At 37.1% G+C, this 17,714-nt stretch overlaps 1 protein-coding gene across 1 annotated transcript; it reads right to left on the bottom strand.

The window, feature by feature from the left end:
- Window positions 1–16,079: 16,079 nt before the first annotated feature.
- LOC145676786 (protein GVQW3-like) lies at window positions 16,080–16,619 on the bottom strand. Its single transcript, XM_081747578.1, has one exon. The coding sequence runs from the start codon at window positions 16,617–16,619 to the stop codon at window positions 16,080–16,082; it is 540 nt and encodes a 179-aa protein (XP_081603704.1).
- Window positions 16,620–17,714: the final 1,095 nt, after the last annotated feature.

The following is a 17,714-nucleotide window of genomic DNA, read 5'->3' as shown; positions in this document are numbered from 1 at the left end:
ATCTTTGTTGAGAATTTGATCGAGATCGGTCGGGTGGTTCAAGAGTTAAGTCACAAACATAGTCGCTTTCATTTTTATTTATATAGAATAGGTAGATTGTCTTCCATTAATTTTTCCTTTAGTGTTTCCGCATGAGTTATATGGAAAAGCGGGTGTCAAAAAATAGTGTTAAAGATTTTACATCGTTATTCTGACTTTATTTGACCTCAAAAGACATTGCGTGGAGATGACTTGTAGCTAAATCATCGCTGGCAGATGTTTTAAACCATTCGATTCGTATTAATGTATTAGAAGATGGCCAGTATGTTAAGCAGTGTAACTCATCGAAAGCGTAATAGAAGTCAAGAGGTTGATAGGTCCTGCGGAATTCCAGTTTAAATGATTTGTGAATGCAGGATAAATGGGAACAACTTTTAAAGACATTTCATGAAGGAATCGATATTTCAGTTCTTCCTTCTGTAGTAGAATTCGCCTTGCTCTTCCCGGAACCAACGCCTCCGTGGAGCGTATGTTTCCAATTATAAATTCGTTATGGTTAGACGAAAGGAAAAAAACGGACATCGACACCATTGAAGAATGTGTGACGGTGACGACCCATTTTATCGGTTGGTCATTTGTATAGTTTCATCAGAAAATACTTAAAGACAAGAAATTACTTCGAAATGTATAGATTGTTTTTCATAAGTGTTCTAAACCAATGAGATTGAATACTGGTTTATTTTTCTTTAACCCTTTCCGGATCCTGGCTTTTTGGGCTATTTTTTAGACTTACAGTCAAGCAGGTACTGTATCGTCACTATTTATCCTAGGATCATGGTTCATACCTCATTCTCTTCAGAATAGAACTGGCTTTCAAATGGTACCACTTGCATGCTCATACCATATACCAGAAGCGGGAAAAAATGTCAAAGTGAAAATTTCGGAGGGAAAATTTTTTTCTCGAACTTTGGCCCCCCCTGGACCCCCCCTGTGTTATCGTAGCCATCTAAAAAAATCTGAGAAATAGTACTTGGTATACTGAATGTGTGTGCCAAATTTCAAGTTTCTATCTTGAATAGTAAGGGCGGGAGAATTTTTATCAAAAATTCCCACAATGCCCCAAATTACCATAAAACACTATGATCTCAGGGGAAAAAAAATCCTGAGACATCCCTAATTACCCTAGGACTATAATTCGCCAATCATTCTCTTCAGAATAGAACTGTCTTTCAGGCGGTACCATTCACATGTCTCCATCATGTATCTAAGGCGGGAAATTCCTGAAAAAAGGGATTTTTTGGGGCTAAATTTCCCTTTTTTCAAATTTTAGCCCCTCTGGACCCCCCTTGTTTTAACGCAGAAATCTGAAAAAAAAAATCTGTTAAATACTGCTCGGTGGACTGAATGTTTGTGCATAATTTCAATCTTCTAGGTGCAAAAATAAGCCCGCCAAAAAAATCAGAAAATTCCCCCATGTTACCCTATACAGAAGTATATTTTGAAAAAAATCACTGAGACGTCCCTAATTTCCTAGAATAATAATTTGACCGTCATTCTCTTCAGAATAGAACTGCCTTTCACGTGTCTTCATCATGTATGTAAGGCGGGAAAATCGCGACAAACAGGATTTTTTTGTCTAAAAATCCCTTTTTTCAATTTTCCCCCCCTCTGGACCCCCCTGTTTTATTGCAGAGATCTGAAAAAAATCTGAGAAATACTACTAGGTGGGCTGAATGTTTGTGCACAATTTCAATCTTCTAGGTGCAAAAGTAAGCCCGCCAAAAAAAATATACCCACCATGTCCCATTTTTCCCTATATAGAAGTATATTTTTCAAAAAATCCCTGAGACGTCCCTAATTACCCTAGAATAATAATTCGACCGTCATTCTCTTCAGAATGGAACTGCCTTTCAGACGGTATGACTCACGTGTCCCCATCATGTATGTAAGGCGGGAAAATGACGAAAAACGGGATTTTGGGGGTTAAAAATCCCTTTTTTACCCCTTTGCCCCTCTGGTTCCCCCTGTTTTAGCGGATAGGTGCTGACTGCCACAGCCAATTATTGGTGCTGACTGCCACCACTATGGCTGATTGCAAATATGAAGGTGCTGACTGCCACGACGGCGTGCTGACTGCCACGAGCCTGGGAGAAACTGGATTTGGAAAGAGAGGAATTAATCCCTCATACTAAATTTATGATTATTAATTAATTTAGTAGAGAATAATTAGGGATTAATTTAGTAATCATCACAGCAAATCTATGTGGCATCCTATAAGTTACAAAGTTGCTCACTAAGTGGAACGACATACACTTGGATGTTTATAAAGGGATTGTCCTTTGTGTTATATGTACAATTTGCACATTTCATTGTTTATATTAATTGTTTTATTGTATTATTTAATGGATATGATGGTCTGAAGCCAGCTGACAAGGGAAGTTTGGGAGAAGCACTCGCATGCAGAAAAATAAGCATGTCATTTGAAGGACCAATTGAATCGGTGAGTTGAAAAAGGTACACATTCCAAAAGTATAAACTTTCGGAAAACTAAGAAAAACTGTTTTGTGAGAAAACTAATTGTTCTACCAAAACATTTACTATTGTCAATTTGTGTCATTTAGTGTAGCAAACCTATTGCACATGGTACCTGTACATAATTTTTTAATATGTACCATATAATTGTGTAAAAATGTTTAGGAATATGTTCCTTTTTCAACTCAATGTTTTTAAATGCACAATACTTTATCCCAATTAGTGGATTGTGTTAAACAGGTTTCAGAAATAAGTGAGTAATATTATTCAATCTTTATATAAAGGCAAACAAATGTATTTCATAACTGTTAGCTACATATATTGACAAAAATAACAATGTTTTCCTAAAAACAATGGTCATTGTTGAATTTTTCAGAGTAGACAATCGTCAATCATCTTGATCTAGCGGATAAGCAGCTGAAAAACAAAAGCCTTGATCGAAAACCATTATAAAAACATGTTCCCTTTCAGTTTGGCCATCATTAGTAATTTTTTTATGTGATTAAAACACACCGAGCTGCGAAAAAGTGCTGAGATAATAATATTAAAACGATTTATTTTACTTTGCCATTGCAAATCAGTCTCTTTTTTGTTACATACACGGTCCAATGTCATAACCTACCATAAAACATGTCTGTTATAAAGATAGTAATACTTAGGTTAGATTGTATTATTAAGTTTCGTGTTATATTCAGACTGTAGTTAGAATAGATAAGTTCAGGTAAAATTAAAATAGTCTAAACTAATTCACAAAATAGAAAATACTGAATATAAAATTTACATGTTTTTCATTGTCATTAAGCGTGTTTGATTTTATTTTGATCTTTAGGTCTTCACAGGTACTGTAGACACCGACCTGAGGTCTGCCAAATCGGTGACCAAAGTTTTTCTTGAAATATTCCAAATAAAACTCATACTTAATTACATTCTTCAAGTCAGGAAATTTTTCTATGAAAAGTTCATGCATTTTTGCCACATTATGCTGAGCATCGAGATATATGACTGATGTAGACGTATAATGTGCAATATATTTATGAAATTAACCAATATGTTCATGTATTTTAACTAGATGTGAGGCTGGAATAGCATTAGAACGGTATTCGTGTTTACCTCTCATGTCAATAGGAAATTTCCAAGAAGCCAAAATCTTTGTCAACCTAATAACAACTTTGTGTGACACCGCATGAAGGCTTATGTACGCATTACGACATATTTCAACTCTGCTTGTCCCTTTCATGGCAAATTATTTGAATGAGAACTCGTATTGCTTTGGGTTTTGATTTGATGGTCTGAGCCTTGCAATCTCATGCCTCTCAATTAGGCTCACTAATAATATGTCCTGCTTGTACTTAGGTCTGCCATTATATAGGGATTTAATCATGTTCTCCTTTTCCTCAATAGAGAAAATATCCATGCATTTTCTCACAGCTTGGGCCGGTTTTTTTTGGCTGGAACAAGAACGCCTGCTGAAGTTACAAACTCCTCACCTCGACGCCTTGCTAACTTTTCCATCTTCCGTACACGTTTTTCTCTGTTAAGTCTACCTTTTTAAGGCTTGGTTCACCACTGTCACTGTCTGTTTCGGACATTGTTACTAGGTTAAAGCAAAGAAACACTAATTAACTTCACTACACTACTTTTCGCTATGATCTTCACTTTCCACTCCAAACATAACCAACATGACCTTAAACAACAGCTCACCTGTTAAGTCATAACACATAACTGAGCACTAGAGCTGTGGCGAGTGCAGCCGACACTAGCACGGCTGTGAGTTGAAGAAGGGACATATTCCTGGAATATGTTCCTTTTTCAACTCAATCGCATCTACATATTTTTGGCAAGCTCATTTGCAATAGTGAAATATGTTTCTTTTCTTGCTCTATGGATGTAGATACGTCCAAAGAAAAAAATGGCTATCTCAGTTTAATTTGTGATATTTTTGGAATATGTACCTTTTTCAACTCACCCATTCAATTCATGCTGATTACAACAGGTAATAAAACTCTTGTACGTTGAGAACTGTTCGAGATATTCAGCTTAGAAGTTTATATGAGTAAATGAGTGATGATTGTTTCAGTTTGCGTTCTACAAGGCAGGTTACGAACAAATTATAGGCCTATAACTTTTGAATCACTTGTCGAATTTGCTTTTTGCTTTGGTTCTGCGAACTGTTCCCTTGACGGATGCAACGCAATTGCACATATAAAATGTTCATGGTGCAAGGCAGTCTTTTGCCCGCGTCATTTGTTCATAAAACAGAACAACAGTGATCAATTTTCATCTCTAACCTATGATTATTGTGAACAATATAATGGCTACTTGTATCTAACAAACCAATTAGTTATTGCGAAACACTTTTTTTTTTCTGTTACTTCCGATAGCTTTCAATTCGTATGTCAATATTCGTTACTAATTATGTTGTACTTAACGCGTATAAATGCGTATATCCTCATTTTCTCATATAAACTTGTATGAAGTTGAATATCTCGAACCGTTCTCAACCGTACAGGAATTTTATTAGCTTGTTGTAATCAGCATGAATTGGGACTTTAAATGGCATGCTTAGTATCTCTCCAGCCGAGTGCTTTATCCTGAACTTCCCTTGTGAGGGACAGCCAGCAGTGCTTTTTTGATGGAACTTTCAAGAGCTGCTAGTAACAATTTGCGCAGCTGTACACAGTTCATGCTGACATAGGGGGTTCAAGTGAGAATACATAAATCGTACCAATTTTGTACGCACTGCTCCCTGACAAATCTGAAGTACACTCATGTCCAAAATTATTGTCGCATATCTATAACTGTCTTCTTGTAAGAATATAATTTGATAATTTTGCAGAGTACTTTTAATACTGATATGTGTATAATCAGGAAATAATATATTTGTGGTAAATTTCATAGGGAAACAATTATAAATGCGAAAATCATAATGAGTAAAATAAAATGTAACTAATGGACAAGAATTTTTTTTTTTTTGTTTTATTGTTCTTATTTACTGCTCTTTTGGCATGAAATTTACCACATACTTGTCTTTGCCGATTATATACATACTAACATTATAAGAAATATCGGGCGAATTCGTTATCAAATTATATTACTAGAACATCATATTTATAGTCATGCGACAATAATTTTGGACATGAGTGTACATACAGAGACCTGTTTACCTTTGTTAGGTGTTGGTCTGAACAACACGATCCTAAGGTTCATCTAGTTTCTTTCATGCTTCTTGGCGTCCGGTAATGTTACTTCTAGCAACTTTCTCTCAGGCTCGTGGCAGTCAGCACGCCATCGTGGCAGTCAGCACCTTGATATTGGCAATCAGTGCCAATCGTGGCAATCAGCACCAATAATTGGCTGTGGCAGTCAGCACCCGTGGCAGTCAGCACCCCACCGTTTTAGCACTGACATCGGAACAAAAAATCTGGTAAATACTACTCGGTGGACTGAATGTTTGTGCAAAATTTCAATCTTCTACGTAGAAAAATAAGCCCGCCAAAAAATATTGAACATAGGCTTAGAAAATGAGAAAAGAAATTTTTGACTTATGACGTCATCACCTCCTATGTCTGGACTTGGAAAATAAAAAAAAACCGGACGAAAAAGCTCAAACAGAAGAGAAATAACGCAATGTACCATGAAAAACGCGTATGGTACAAAATTGTACCATAGGATCTCCAAATGGTAAGCCATGCAACTGCGAATATACAACGAAATGGTAATGAATGATTTTATTAACAATCACTGTATAATAATAGGAAATCCAGGACAAGGTTAGTAACTTTCTTGAAAGAAACGCTCCAAAACAAAAAGAGAATAATCTCAGAATTATACCCTTAAAATGAGCGAATCTGCAGAATCATTTACTTAGAATTAATTATGAAAGTGTATTGCCACGTAGAACACCAAAGTGGTGCGAAACTTGGAAACTTGAGTAGTTTGTACATTCCATGACGGTTTGTATCAACACAACGCAAAATTTTCGATTTAGTTTGCATACTCGCCATAGCACTTTTAATAACGTTTTTCTTTTCTTTTTTTGCGGTGCGTTGCTATACGCAGAATTTTGCGAAGGCTGATACGGAATGATCCCCTAGACAAGATTTTCGCACGTCTTAAGTTCTTGGAATTAGCTTCGTTCTGTTTTGCATAAGTCGATGCCTGGGTTCACTAGGGCAAACTTCTACTTTCCTGGAGCTAAACAAGTCATTAACATTACTTAGCTTCCACAGAATCGAAGCTAAAATCCTTCATAAAGGGTTGATAGAAGTAGTTTCTTGAGCTCCATTTGATTTATGTCTGTAGCATCTTTTAAATTTTCCAAGTAGGATCTACCTAGTAGTACAACAATCATCTTGCTAGCAACATTGATGCGATCAAACATATTTACATAATCTTCAATCAGAAAGTCATTGTATGAAATTTTACGAACTAAGGTAAGTATTAGAGATAAAGAAGGGAAGTAACTTTTAAACATGACTTATATGATATAAATTCTTAAAATTTCTTCGGTACTTTGGAAGTTTAAAACTTTTTATTTATTTTTTAAAAGTGTTATTTATTTTCTCGTAAAATACATGGAATGAAATCACAAACTTATTTCATACTTTCTGAAGCTATGTTGATTATCTTGTGATCTGCGAACAGTGTTTTACTTATCTTCATCTATTTGCACACTACAAACATAGTCTTTAAAATTCGAATAAAATAACAAAGCATTTGTGTGAGATTATTTATAATGTTAAGAGAGAGCGTTTATGGTCAAATTTGCAATCGAGTTATTTTAAGCTAAACCTCTTTTCTTCCTCTTCGTAATAATGTTAATTCGTTATCTCTCAGCACATAGTAGGGCAGACTCCCTATTATGTATTGTTAAAATTCCATGTTTTTTCTTTTTCTTTTTTAAAGAGTTTAGGAATTATTGGTACACCGAAGGCTCGACAAACCCTTGTAGTTCGAATCCTAACTTAAGCTATAGGTTCTTGTCTCAAATAGCCTCGGTGCTCAAAAGGGATTTTAAATTCAATATCAACTTAAAAATAAATAAATAAACGAAATAGTCGTACTCTTAATCTTCAAGCTACAGTATTTCTTGGATCTTAACATTAGCCAAATTTGTAATTTCCAATTGATGCTTTTATTATTTTAACGTATTAAAGTCTAATTACTGTGTTTTGGTTTACGCCAAATATTTTTATTACAATTGTACACACACACACACACACACACACACACATACATATATATATATATATATATATATATATATATATATATATATATATATATATATATATATATATATATATATATATATATATATGATATACGTATAGACGTACGGGAGTGATTCAAAAAGTAAGATAAAGTCTCTCATGGGCTGTTTTTTATTTCGAAGATAAAGTTAATAGGATTGGCTGTAGCAGGAGCTGATACACATTAATTTTCAACATAATCGCGATACTTGAATAAAAGTTTGTTTCAATGGTACACCAAGTCATCGAAGAAATCGGTATAAGATCTTTGGACACAATCATGGCACGGCTTGCTGAATTTCCGGATCGATTGTGAATTACTAACGGGTAACGTTCATAAGACCTTTCAAAAGACCTAAAAATATGAGCACTAGACCTAAATTTTAGGTGTAGGATTGCCAACTGGCCGGTTTTTCACCGGCCTGGCCGGAAATATTGCTGTTATTTTGATTAAAGCCGGTGACCGGTACAAACTTCTTACCAGTCCCTTTATGACCGGTTTTTCAAATTTATATCTAATTCGAAGAAATCTAATCTATTTTGAAGTATAGATTTTAAAAGTAACTTTCAGTCTGTAAATTCAAAACTGTCACCTTTGATAATCTATCAACGATTAATATCTTTTGTTCATATATACTTCTTACCAGTCCCTTTATGACCGGTTTTTCAAATTTATATCTAATTCGAAGAAATCTAATCTAGTTTGAAGTATAGATTTTAGAAGTAACTTTCAGTCTGTAAATCCAAAACTGTCACTTTTCATATCTATCAACGATTAATATACTTTGTTCATCAGTTCAAATAATTTTAGAGATATGACAGGGACGGTATCAGGGAAAATTTAAAATTTTCTCATAAGGAGTTTTATACTTTATTGAGAGTGAAAAAAGACTTCTCAAAGCAATTTCTTGTAGTTGAAGTATAAGTTTAAAGAATAAATGTCAGTTTCCAAATCCAAAATTGTCACGTAAATATTAATATACTTTTGTCCATTTGTTTTGATAATTTTAAAGAATTGGCAATTACTGGTAAATACAATAGAATGATCAATGCCGATTTCCGTTTCTCACTTCGCCACCACCACACGAAACTGCGATGATGCATTAGCTAGTTGACATTGTTTACGAACGTAGCTAATTCCAAAGGTAACAGCTATACTTGTAATACTAAAATTATTATTATCATCATCATCATCTGTTCTGCAGTTATAGCTTTGACTCACTTGCCTAACAAAGCTTTGCTTCACATCATTAGGGGCAGGGACGCCATCTTTGTTAGAACTGTCGTTAGCACTTGCAGTTATGCCATTCGGTACTACTCACTACATGAATCAAAACTTGGTCTATTTTGCTACAAAATAACGCCAAAACCAGCTTTGCAAACAGTCTGAATAAATGTATATGAATCTACAAATTTGTAAAGTCATTTTCGAAGGACCCTGTACACTTATTATCTATCTAGCACTTAGAGGAGAAACGTTCTGTAACGATACCAACGTTTATTGTACTTTATTTGTTAACTTGACGAGTGTTTTTCTTATTTTGTATCAGCGACAATACCAAATTGACACATTTGAAAATAATGTACGTATCTGTTTTCGTGTTGGTATCATAATTATAAAGTCTGACTAGGAACATCTTATATTCTTTCTTCCAATTTATTTCCTTGAGAAAGACTCATTTAAATTCGACAGTACCCTTAGTCGTTTTTGAGTGCATTAGGAAACAAAGAAAATAGTTCTGATAACATATTGTGATGAAACGTGAATGTTAAATAGCAGGGATTAAAAAAAAAAAATGCAAAGATGTTTAAGGCGCCGTCTTTTCCGTAATTTGTTACTGTCCACGTGAAGACTATCTTTAGTATTCTATTGAAACGTTAAATGTGACAGCACTTCCGCAATCCAGGGGTAATCTTAATTTTTATGACTGACTAAGAGCATTGACAGTAACATTTGAACTTTACCAACTTGAAGATACACGCTTCTGCCTTGCACAATTTAGTCCTAACGTTTACTGATGCATCTTTTTGTCTTATAAAATTCTTTTTTATATTTTTTTTTTCAAAATAAAATGTAATTAAATCTTTAACTTCGCACGATTATGTTATTGATTAATGAGAATGAATTATATATATATATATATATATATATATATATATATATATATATATATATATATATATATATATATATATATATATATATATATATATATATATGTGTGTGTGTGTGTGTGTGTGTGTAAAAACTTGTATAATCCATTATTTTTGTATCATTTTGTAGGCTCTTTTCACTTATTCAGTAGTCTTGCTGTTAGTACCATAAATATATTGTAAATATACTCTCCTATCCTCATTCGGGATAAGTCTCCACGCTTTCACGACAACATGTATAGGAGGTAATACAGTCAGTACCATGCTTCGACTATGTATCCTCAGGCACCCATTAGAACAAGAATAGAACGAGAAATCAAGCCCAGATCCTTAACCCTTCGGACTGTTCAGGTGTTAGATAAACGCCTTATTGACTACGCTACCGAGACACATTTATCATGTCATGGATATTAATTTATCAGACTCTGCTAGATCTCTGTGTTGTAAACATATCTTTGGAATAGGTACAGCGCATGATGTAATACTATATATAATTCACCGCTAGTGACTATGCGTAGACTTTTTCTTATTAATTTTAATACCTAGACAGTGTTTTTTGTTTTTGCAAGTCAATTTTTGGAAGAAATACTTTTCTTTAATATTTATACTTTTTTCGCGTAATCAACAAATTAGCAGCACAAATAACCTCATCAATTTGACAAAATAACATGTGAGCTCAAATAAACTTGCCTTTGCATTGCAGTGTTAGTGCATTGCTCTTGCTTTAAAGTTCACCTATTGTCTGTCTTTTGAAAATACACGATAACTACAGATATTGTCAACTTTTTGAAAAGTAGGCTTATTCAACATTAGAAACAAATCATGAATCTAAATGTATTTTGAAACCATCCTTTGCAAATATATACAGTATATAACTTTAAAGTTTGACAGATTGTTTAGTCATGTGTAGGATTGTGATTTGAAGTGTTCTTATTCTGAACTAAGTTCGATGGTACACACTTTCATTTTTATAATTTGGATGTTTATTTATCTGTTTACACTATTTGTATTCAACCAAACCTACATGCTAAGGAAGGGACAATTTTGAAATTGCCTATTGAAACTGAAGAAAATCTTAAGTTAATATAGCCTACCATAGAATTCGAATCCGGAATCTCATTAATGCTAGACGGAAATCCTAACAGTTCATTTCCACTGGGTTTTATATCTCTCCTCATACGTTTCAGATTATTATATTCTAATATATACAACCTATAATCTAATCAAGAAAATTGTTGTAGAAACACAGAACTTGTCACTTATCTATCTGCTTTAAACACTTCTTTGACCTTCCATGGAGATATCTAATCTCTTGTCTCCAACCTTGCGTAATTTTAATTATATTTGTAAAACAAGTGATACTGACAGAAGCAAAAATGCAAAGAGAAGGCTGGAGGGAATACTGAGTTTTTCATTCGTCGTTCCTTTTTTGTTCGTTTTTTCTTCTTTTTCTAGTCGTAGAAATTATTCAATCATACATATATGTAAGAGAGTACACTAGAACTGTTTGTCAGTTTCTTTTTTCACCTCAACTCCCTGTGATGATAATTTCATCGATGTTTATAATGGACATAAAGATATAGAAATGTTTCATATTGTGCAGTAGTAGTCTATGATTGTACAATTAGGAGGGGCGGTCAGCCTGCCCTGACCCTAACGTAGAAACTGTAGTACTAGGTTCTTTTATTTATATATTTATTTAATTTTTTAAAATAATTCTCTGCAACACCAATGAACTTCTCCATTGGCGCTCCAATGCCTGGATGCTTTGCAAATAATAATAATAATAAGGCAAAACATCTTTTGACTGGTCATTTAACCAGGAGCCTACAGCCACTATCCCTCGAAATCAGAAAAAAAAATCTGCGAACACAAATCGTTCTTCAAATGTTTTAACAAATGGAAGTCACTGGGGACTAGATCTGGGGAATATGGGTTGAAGAATCAATTCAAACGATTTCATCTGCGATAGATGCCTTCGCAGTGAGTCAGGTAAAGGCAAGTGCATTGTCCCAGTGCAAGAGCACACCGCAGGTCTATATCCCAACTTATTATTTTTTTTCTTTTTTGATGCCTAAATGTAATTTCTTGATTGGGTCATTGTAGTAGGTGCCAGTGATGCTATAACATTTTTGTAAATATCTACAAGAATATCCTTGCAGTCTCTGATAACAACTTACCAGACCTCTCCACTTCATGTTTTGTGTTTTAGTTACTCGCTCAAAGTGATGGACCTAAATTTCATCCATAGTTACAAACCTGGCAAGGAAATCGTCTGTGTCAGCATGAAACTTACCGTGGAGTTTGCGAAGAATTTCACATTCTTCAGAAGCGACTTCCTATAGTACATTCAGTTCAATAGTTTTCTACCACTGAACCCGGCAATGCACTATGGAATGTGGAATTGAGACAGTGTGGTATAACCAAGACCGAGCAATGTACTTGTAGAAAATACACTAAAACTTCAATGGGTCGTTCTCTCCAAGCAATATATATATATATATATATATATATACACTATGTGATCAAAAGTATCCGTACACCCCAAAAAACATACGTTTTTCATATTAGGTGCATTATGCTGCCACCTACTGCCAGGTATTCATTATCAGCGACCTCAGTAGTCACTAGACATCGAGAGAAAGCAGAATGTGGCGGTCTGCGGAACTCACTCACTTTGAACGTGGTCAGGTGGTTGGGTATCACTTATGTCAGAAGTCTGTACGCGAGATTTCCACACACCTAAACATCCCTAGATCCACTGTATCTGATGTGATAGTGTAGTGGAAACGTGAAGGGACACGTACAGCACAAGAGCGTACAGGCCGACCTCGTCTTTTGACTGACAGAGACCGCCGACAGTTGAAGAGGGTCGTAAAGTGTAATAGGCAGACATTTCCAGACCATCACACAGGAATTCCAAACTGCATCGTCCACTCCAAGTACTATGACAGTTAGGCGTGAGGTGAGAAAACTTGGATTTCATGGTCGAGCGACTGCTCATAAGCCACAGATCACGCAGGTAAATGCCAAGCGACGCCTCGCTTGGTGTAAGGAGCGTAAACATTGGACGATTGAACAGTGGAAAAACGTTGTATGGAGTGACGAATCACGGTACACAATGTGGCGATCCGATGGCAGGGTGTGGGTATGGCGAATGCCCAGTGAACTTAATCTGTCAGCGTGTGTAGTGCCAACAGTAAAATTCGGAGGTGGTGGTGTTATGGTGTGGTCGTGTTTTTCTTGGAGGGGGCTTGAACCCTTTGTTGTTTTGCGTGGCACTCTCACAGCGCAGCCCTTCATTGATGTTTTAAGCACCTTCTTGCTTCCCACTGTTGAAGAGCAATTCGAGGATAGCGATTTCATTTTTCAACAGATCAAGCACCTGTTCATACTGGACGGCCTGTGGCGGAGTGGTTACACGACCTTAACATTCCTGTAATGTACTGGCCTGCCCAGAGACCTGACTTGAATCCTATAGAACACCTTTGGGATGTTTCGGAACGCCGACTTCGTGCCAGGCCTCACCGACCTACATCGATACCTCTCCTCAGTTTAGCACTCCGTGAAGAATTGGCTACCATTCCCAAGAAACCTTCCAGCACCTGATTGAAAGTATGCCTGCGAGAGTGGAAGCTGCCATCAAGGCTAAGGGTGGGCCAACACCATATTGAATTCCAGCAGTACCGATGGAAAGCACCACGAACTTGTTATTTTCAGCCAGGTGTCCGGATACTTTTGATCACATAGTATATATATATATATATATATATATATATATATATATATATATAGTGTCCATAAAGTCCTTTCCCACCCCTAAAACTCGGAAACGGTGAAATATATGTCAAAACGAGAAAACACGTATTTCATCATTTCAAAAGTATCACGTATTGAGGAAACAAAGTTGCCCCAGGGTTCCTCGGAGGATCCCAGGCGGGATCCAACTCAAAATTTTCAAGTGGCATGGAGGTCATGTGTAGTATATTGTTTGAAATCTATTTTCAAAAGAAAGACGATGGAATAAGTTTCGATGTCCTGTAGTAAACGGCGGCAGCTCATAATGTTGATACAGTTTGCATTGAAAAGTCTTTGGTCACTCCTAGAAATCTGAAATGGATCAACAGATATCAAAACAAAAACACGTATTTCATCATTTCAAAAGTACCATGTATTGAGGGAAACAAAGTTGCTCCAGGGTCCCTCGGAGTGCTCCAGACGGGGTCCAGCTCAAAATTTTCAAATGTCAAGGGGGTCAAGTATCGTTTGAAAGCTATTGTTAAAAGAAGGAAGATGGAACAGGTCTTATGTTTCAATACCAACCCTGCGTGCAATGGCAGGGGGATTAAAATGTTAACACGGCCTTCATCGAAAAGTCCATGTCACTTCCAATGATCCGAAACGGTAAAACATAAGATGTCAAAACGCTAAAAGGAGTGTTTCCTTATTTGTAAAGTACAGCTTTTCGATGTACAAATATTTGTCCCAGAATCCCTGCAGGTTCCCAGGTGGGGCCAACTTAAAATTTGCGAATAGAAAAAGGGTCAAGTACAGGGCGCCGATTTTTCTGTAAATTTAGGGGGGCCCATTCAGATGCAGAAGGCATATATATGAGGATTTTAAGACAAATTACATTCACATTATGCCAAATATTGTATATTCATAAATACAATGCGGGGTCCACATGAGGTTTGGGGGGGGGTTGAGCCCCCTTGCCCCCCAGGATCGGCGCCCTTGGTCAAGCACCATATTGTTTGAAAGTTATTGGTAAAAGAATGAAGATGATAGAAGTTCGGAACGGCTATGCAAACCGTGTCCGAAAGAACAGGGATTGGGTGAAATGAGAGATATGTAAAAAGTCACATCTATTGAAAGTTTTGATTAACTGGATTCCATGTCTGCAATACTAATTGAGACAATACTATTTCAAGTAGAAGTGTGCCTCCTACTACTTCTGATGTTATTACTAATATTCCTATTATAATTAGTAGCACTATTATTGAGCTGAGCGAAGCGAAGCTCTTATACTCGGGTTAGCCGTTTGGTTGTCCGCAAACTCCTCCTAGACCGTTTGGCCGATCTCAACCAAACTTAGCACGTTGATAGAGTATGTCGTGCTGAGCGACAACATAGGTCGAAATAAAAAATCCGATGTACCATCGAGGAATAATCACCGAAAAACGCTTCCTCCTAGACCGTTTGGCCGATCTCAACCAAACTTAGCACGCTGATAGAGTATGTCGTGCTGAGTGACAACATAGGTCGAAATCAAAAATCCGATGTACCATCGAGGAATAATCACCGAAAAACGCTTCCTCCTAGACCGTTTGGCCGATCTCAACCAAACTTAGCACGCTGATAGAGTATGTCGTGCTGAGTGACAACATGGGTCGAAATCAAAAATCCGATGTACCATCGAGGAATAATCACCGAAAAACGCTTCCTGATTACGTAGTTTAAGCTCGCTCAGCTCATTTCATTGCAATCGGGTATATCCATTGCATTCGTAGTTGAGCTGAGCGAAGCGAAGCTCTTATACTTGGGTTAGCCGTTTGGTTGTCCGCGAACTCCTCCTAGACCGTTTGGCCGATCTCAACCAAACTTAGCACGCTGATAGAGTATGTCGTGCTGAGTGACAACATAGGTCGAAATTAAAAATCCGATGTACCATCGAGGAATAATCACCGAAAAACGCTTCCTCCTAGACCGTTTGGCCGATCTCAACCAAACTTAGCACGCTGATAGAGTATGTCGTGCTGAGTGAGAACATAGGTCGAAATCAAAAATCCGATGTACCATCGAGGAATAATCACCGAAAAACGCTTCCTCCTAGACCGTTTGGCCGATCTCAACCAAACTTAGCACGCTGATAGAGTATGTCGTGCTGAGTGACAACATAGGTCGAAATCAAAAATCCGATGTACCATCGAGGAATAATCACCGAAAAACGCTTCCTCCTAGACCGTTTGGCCGATCTCAACCAAACTTAGCACGCTGATAGAGTATGTCGTGCTGAGTGAGAACATACGAGGGGGGACCCAAAAAAAACGGGAAATTCGTCGTAACTTCTTTATTTCTCAATATTTTTACACCAAATTTTCATCACCTTCAAAGTATTGTCCATGGACCGAAACGCATTTCTGCAAACGATCCTTCCATTGTTCAAAACAGTTTTGAAAATGACTTATCGGGATCTTCTTTATGACCTCCAGCGATTTTTGTTTTACCTCCTCCACAGTGGCAAAACCTCCTCCACTGGCTTGATTGCTGCTTTGATTCGGGGTCATAGCTATAGCACCACGATTTATCATCAGTAATCACCTTGGCAAAAAAGTCAGGGTCCTCTTTGAGCTGATTTTGAAGTTCAACACATGCCTCAAGTCGACGCTTCTTTTGCTCGTCTGTGAGAAGGCGAGGGACAAATTTGGCTGCAACCCTTCTCATGTGCAAATCTTCTGATAAAATCCTCTGAATTGAACTCCACGATATTTCAGACATCTCACAGAGTTGATTAATGGTTCGGCGACGGTCTTCACGAACGAGGGCATTGATTTTTTCGACGTTTTCGTCAGTTTTTGCCGTTGAGGGGCGTTCTGAACGGGGTTGGTCTTCAATTGACAGTTCTCCATTTTTAAAACGAGCAAACCACTCGTATACTCTGGTTTTACTTAGGGCAGCATCTCCATAAGCAGTCTTCAGCATTACAGTAGTTTCCGCGGCCGATTTCCCCAACAGGAAACCAAATTTCACAGCCGCATCGATAATCTGCCATCACGTTTTCGCCGAGCTGGAAAAAGTTGGTTTACTAAACAAACTCTCAAGAGCGAACCGATGCACTCACAGCGACACAACTTCGCACACTGACGCAGGTGGCGTGATCGTAACGGACAATTGGTACAACAATGGGTTCCCCCACTCTCCCTCTCCACTGCAGCACAATTCCCGTTTTTTTTTGGGTCCCCCCTCGTAGGTCGAAATCAAAAATCTGATGTACCATCGAGGAATAATCACCGAAAAACGCTTCCTCCTAGACCGTTTGGACGATCTCAACCAAACTTAGCACGCTGATAGAGTATGTCGTGCTGAGTGACAACATAGGTCGAAATCAAAAATCCGATGTACCATCGAGGAATAATCACCGAAAAACGCTTCCTCCTAGACCGTTTGGCCGATCTCAACCAAACTTAGCACGCTGATAGAGTATGTCGTGCTGAGTGACAACATGGGTCGAAATCAAAAATCCGATGTACCATCGAGGAATAATCACCGAAAAACGCTTCCTGATTACGTAGTTTAAGCTCGCTCAGCTCATTTCATTGCAATCGGGTATATACATTGCATTCCTAGTTAGTATTACTATAATTTGCTTTACAAGGCTGTGTTAACATTTTCAGTCCCCCGCCATTTCACATAGGGTTAGTATACCCACAAGACTTGTTTCATCTACCTTCTTTTAACAATTGCTTTCAAACGGCCATTTACAACTTTTGCGTTGGTTCCCGTCTGGGACCCTATAAGGCACCGTGGGGCAATTTTGTTTTCCTCAATACGTGGTACTTTTGAAATAATGAAATACGTGTTTTCTCGTTTTGACATATATTTCACCATTTCCTGGGTTAGGGGTGGCAAAGAACTTTATGGACTATGTGTGTGTGTGTGTGTGTGTTTGTGTGTATTTCATTTGCATGACCTTAATAATTATGGCTTGTACGTACAATGCCATAGGAGAAGTCACAGATATCGGTGATGTAACGGGTAGTGGCTCGAAGATTCTGCAACAGAATGTATTACACTTTG

The sequence above is a fragment of the Thermobia domestica genome, unplaced genomic scaffold (assembly GCF_964235325.1).
Source record: "Thermobia domestica unplaced genomic scaffold, izTheDome1.hap1.1 HAP1_SCAFFOLD_368, whole genome shotgun sequence".
Lineage (NCBI taxonomy): Eukaryota > Metazoa > Arthropoda > Insecta > Zygentoma > Lepismatidae > Thermobia > Thermobia domestica.
This window is presented reverse-complemented; position numbering and strand designations above follow the sequence as displayed.